General features: G+C 39.1%; 1 protein-coding gene across 2 annotated transcripts in view; it reads left to right on the top strand.

The window, feature by feature from the left end:
* Positions 1-30: 30 nt before the first annotated feature.
* LOC110373061 (GATOR2 complex protein WDR59) overlaps positions 31-5,183 on the top strand; it is a 7,942-nt gene continuing 2,789 nt past the window's right edge. Inside the window, exons 1-10 of one of the 2 annotated variants that reach the window (XM_064035297.1) lie at positions 31-126; positions 525-774; positions 1,006-1,213; positions 1,288-1,869; positions 1,976-2,052; positions 2,130-2,468; positions 2,708-3,082; positions 3,170-3,323; positions 4,281-4,464; positions 4,773-4,893. In XM_064035297.1, coding sequence (XP_063891367.1) covers positions 526-774; positions 1,006-1,213; positions 1,288-1,869; positions 1,976-2,052; positions 2,130-2,468; positions 2,708-3,082; positions 3,170-3,323; positions 4,281-4,464; positions 4,773-4,893 — 2,289 coding nt within the window. In that variant the 5' untranslated portion in view covers positions 31-126; position 525. The other variant, XM_049852063.2, reaches the window with a different exon arrangement.

The raw sequence follows: 5,183 nt of genomic DNA, 5'->3' as shown, positions 1-5,183 counted from the left end.
TTTGCATTTTTTTTGTACATTTTAAGGGTTTTAAAATATGTTTATATGTGATTCATATAATGTTTGCTCCAAAATCTATTTGCTGTGAAAATTTTATAAAAAGAAGTTAAGATTTTAATTTATCAGGTCATTGTGATCAGTATTTATTTTAGGACGGAAACAATTTTGTGTTTTTCATAGATTACGTTTCACACTACGCATATTAGTATTAACCTTTAACATAATCGCTTTGCAATATGTTTTAAAATAATAATTGGTAATCGTTCATAGTTTACTTATTCTGTTTTGGGCCATGAAACCATTTATTGAAATAAATGCATCTAACAATAAATTGAAAAGAATTGAAATCCAAACATGATCAATCCAGCTGATTACGTTTTGTAAATGTCAATGTGTTGTTATTGTCACATTGTCAACTAACACAATTCAGAACAAATAGTGATAAATAAACCATGTTTTTACTGATACGTCATTAAATTAAATTTATATATTCATAACATATTATTCAAAAATTAATTTCTAAGGATGTCTCTCCACTGGAGCTCAGAAATTATGAAATGGGAGTATCGCGACTTGCAAGCGACGGCTATGTCCGTAGATTTTTCGGGCAACAACGTTCTATTAGCGGGACGACGGTGGCTAGCAATTAAGCAGATCACTCAGGACGAGGACTCGGGTGATATCGTAAAGAAGTACCCTCGACACAGCAAGTACGATGCGGCCGGCGCCGAGTGGTGTCAACTGTACCATGGCCAGAAACTGTGCGCAATCGCGGTAGGTGCAATCTCTTACTATGTAGACCATTTAGGTCTAAAAAATATTTAGTAACAGAATGAGGCTTAAGTAAGACTTTCAGTGTTTGAGCAGTAAGAAATAACTTGATTTTAGTTTTTTTTATTTTTAACTAATTTAAAATTAGAGTAATTAAATGTGTTTCTTATCAAAACTCGAATTTATGATCTTAAATTCGTGATTGAGTCTAAAGTTCTACATTAAAAATTTCAGAGCAATCAAAGAGTGGATGTGTATGAGTGGCGGAGTGGCAATGACTTGACATGTATCTGTTCTCTACGTGGACACACTAGAGTGGTCAGTGACACCCACTTCCATAGACAAGATCACAACCTCATTGCCACCTGTTCCATTGACACGTTTACTCATTTGTGGGATTTGAGGGATGCAAGAAAACCTGTAGTCTCTTTGTGTGCTGTTGGTATGTATTTTTTTTTTTATGAGAATATCAATAATGTGTACTATTTATTATATTCTCTTTATTCACAATTTCAGCTGGTGCTTCACAAGTACAGTGGAATAAAGTAGCCACCCACATAGTAGCCACTGCTCATGATGGTGACATAAAAATCTGGGACTACCGCAAGCATTCTGCACCTATTCACTACATATCTGCACATCTATGCAAAATCCATGGAGTGGACTGGAGTCCACATCATGAATATCAACTGGTGACTTCAAGCCATGATGGCAGCATTAAATACTTTGACATCAACAATGCAAGAAGACCTGAGAATGTTATTATGACCAACTTCCCAGTTTGGCGTGCAATATACACGCCATTCGGAAGTGGATTACTAACTATAGGAGTAGGTTGGGGAGGGATGCCCAGAGTAGAACAAGCAGGAGTAATTGGCATCTGGGTAGGAGGGGCACTAACACACAGGCTTGTTGGCCACACTGACACAGTTCAAACCATGGTTTGGAGACCAAACACTTCGCCATCCAACTACCAACTGGTGACTTGGGCAAGGGATCAGTCTCTGAGAGTATGGTCAATGCATCCGTCATTGTTAAAGATGTGCAATCATTATCTGCCAGATGACGGTGAACATGATGAAGACAATAACAGTGACAGTAAGTTAATTTATTTTCAGAATGTACAATTTTATTATTTCTCAATATGATAGTTCAGCTTGTGTATTCCTCAATTGATAATAAAGTAGGTTTGGTATAATTTCAGATGTAAGTTATGCATCTACAGCGGGCTCCACAAATGATATCTCTACAGGAGATAACAAAGGTCAAGATATTTTATTGGTAAGTTAATTGCTGTATTTGTTTAGGCTATTACTTTTGACTGGCCAACTGCAAACTCAAATATTTCACGATTTCAGAATAAGCTCCCGCATAAAACAAATACGTCGATAGATGAAGAGTTTGAATCTATCCGAGAGATGGCCAACATTGAGGTGACGGACATGAACATCGAGACGCGAACATGCCAGATACACTCGGAACGTAATGGTTACGTCGCCAACCTGCAAGTGACGTTCCCCAGAAACGTCACGGAACAAACTATACCAAAGTTCTCTTGGCTGTCGGGCACAAATGTCGACAGCCCCACTACTATTAAGATTTTACAGTCTATCAATAGAACTGCTCACCGCAAGAAGAAGGAAGGGCACAGATGTCTTTTGCACTGCTTGAAAACATTAGCTACGTCTATTGACGAGGTATATGAACGCAATTTTTTTTTTTTACTTCAAGTACTTAGTTACGTAAATTAGGCACTCTATGCCACAACGTTCACATAGTACTGAATCCAATAAACGTTTTATGTACTTACATAAAGTATGTTGGTAATCTAATTCGTGCCCCTTTCGATAACAGCTACATACTTTCGTTTAGTATTTAATTTTTTACATAACAGTAAAATGCGCAACATGCTTTAGTATTTTCTTTCAATTTCTAGATACCAGTTAAATCCAGTGACGATACCGACTCAATGAAATCGAGTCAACGTAGTCAATCGGAAAGTGAGAACGCTGGTGACTCGTGTATACCATTCCCTAGAACTTGTGGGGCCAAATGGTGCGGAGTTAGCACATTGGTTGTGTTTAACCGGCCACCGAACGCGAGGCGATTATCGTTAAAACACGAGACGGGTACGCCTCGGTCGATGTCATCGCTGTCGTTAACTCCGGGACTGTTTGGCACGACCGGGTATAGTTCTGTATCGCCTCACGCGACCACGACGCCGTCTCCGACGAACGCGTCAGGTTTTCCGCAGCTGCATCACCGACATCCGTCCAATTCTATTACGACGTTTTATTTTCAGGATAGATGGGTGAGTATGGGTGCTATAATTATTTTGATGATGAACTTTTTGGTCTTCTGACAAAGTCAACTTTAAACTAAACTCCTTTATTGTCAGAAAGCGCAAGGTCGTCGCGCAGGCAGTATGCGCAGTCGCGGCAGTATATCGGGGTGCGTGGCGCCGCGCGTCGTCATGTACGCCGCCCCTAACTTGTTCCCGCTCAGCCGCACCCTCGCTGAGAAGTATCTTATTAACGCTGACGATCCTGTCGGTAAGTAGTAGTAAATATGCTCCCATAAAATATATTATGAGAGTTACATTTTGGCACATCCTATATAAACAGGTGTCCCACAGCATACACATACAATTACATAGATCTGTTTTAAATTCGAAACTATCACAGTTTTGGACAAAATTAGGAAATACAAACAGTAGTCTACTGTTCATTATTTTTACAATTTTCAAAGTCAATGCGCATGCGCATTTATTTCTTACTATGTCTTTTAACGTTTGCAAAGTATAAAATTGCACACCAGGCAGGCTCTAATAATATAATTTATATATTTTTCTTACATTTTAAAGAAGGCTTACAGACTAACAGAACAATGATATATGACTGTAATGTTATCAATCAAGTCTATAATAAAAAACCGGCCAAGTGCGAGTCGGACTCGTGCACGAAGGGTTCCGTAAATTACAGTTAAATCAACCTATCTCAAAAACTATAAGAGATACTTTGATCAAACCAAAAATCGTTGAAAGAGTTAATTAGCATGCATCACCTCTATTTTTTTTAGAATTTTATACCCCGTAGTTATAAAAATAGAGGGGGGGGGGACATACTTTTTACGACTTTGAGAGCTGATATCTCAAAAACCGTTCACTTTAAGAAAAATGTTTTTTAGAAAACTTTATATCATTTTAAAAGACCTTTCCATTGATACCCCACACGGGTATGTACATCGAAAAAAAAAATTTCATCCCTCAGTTACATGTATGGGGGGCCCCACCCCCAATTCTTTTTTTTACTATTTAGTGTCATATTTTTGTAGCGGTTCATACAACACATATTCCCATCAAATTTCATCACTGTAGTACTTATAGTTTCCGAGTAAATCGGCTGTGACAGACGGACAGACGGACAGACGGACATGACGAAACTATAAGGGTTCCGTTTTTGCCATTTTGGCTACGGAACCCTAATATCCATGATAATATTATCCAATAGAAATGTGCGAGACGAACGCAAAAGCAGCTTGTGATGAAGGCGAGCCGGACCTGGCGCACGCGTGGGAGCTGGCGGCGCTCTCCGCGCGGTCACTCCGCGCGCGGGTCGTCGACCATCTCGCCTCCAGCGAGGAGAGCATGGGCTGGGTCGGACATCCGCTCTGCTGTAATCTGCTGCAGTCATTGTAAGCCTCCTTGGATTAATAGTAGGACTATGCATGACGAGTGAATTTAATAAAGTGGTCGAATTTCAGTTTTTGAGATACATAAGTAATTATAACTTACGTCAAACAACTTGGTCCGTCCGAAGTTGGGTCCTAGTGACTGGCAATATGTAAGAAGAAAACACTGCTGCGCTTTCGCGACACATAGAATGGCTAACTTAAATAAAGCACTGTAAATAGCCAGAATATATGTGCAGAGATATATGGTAATTATATAAGTTCAAGCTTCAGTTAACTCCAAAATATATTTTTATCTGCGTTTGTTCCAGAATATCACATTATGCCAAAGCGTCTAACATACAGATGGCGGCAATGTTAGCGTGTGCTTTCTCAGTGTTCAACGACACCAGTAATTCTAGTTCACAGTCCACGATCAGCACCTCTAGTTATGTGAGTAAAAGCGTTTTGTGTTTCCTATCGATGTCCTAGATAAAACTAATCAAGTCAATCTTGTTGCCATATCCCTTTTACTCTTCTATAGTTAATAATTCAATCCAGGTCAAATTAAACATTACTACATAATTTACATAATTTTTGCTGTTCTCTGTAAACCATAAATCCTTTAAGAGGGAAAGGCTTCATCAAATTATCTGAAATCCCGCTGTGGGTGTAGCGTAAAGGAGTGTCTGACTCTCAGACTAAAATCCACCATGTTGCTTCTGGAGCCCTTTGTGTACCAG

This window comes from Helicoverpa armigera, chromosome 6 (genome assembly GCF_030705265.1).
Source record: "Helicoverpa armigera isolate CAAS_96S chromosome 6, ASM3070526v1, whole genome shotgun sequence".
NCBI classification, from domain to species: Eukaryota; Metazoa; Arthropoda; class Insecta; order Lepidoptera; family Noctuidae; genus Helicoverpa; species Helicoverpa armigera.
The sequence above is the reverse complement of the archived record's forward strand: the minus strand, read 5'-3'. Positions and strand labels throughout refer to the sequence as shown.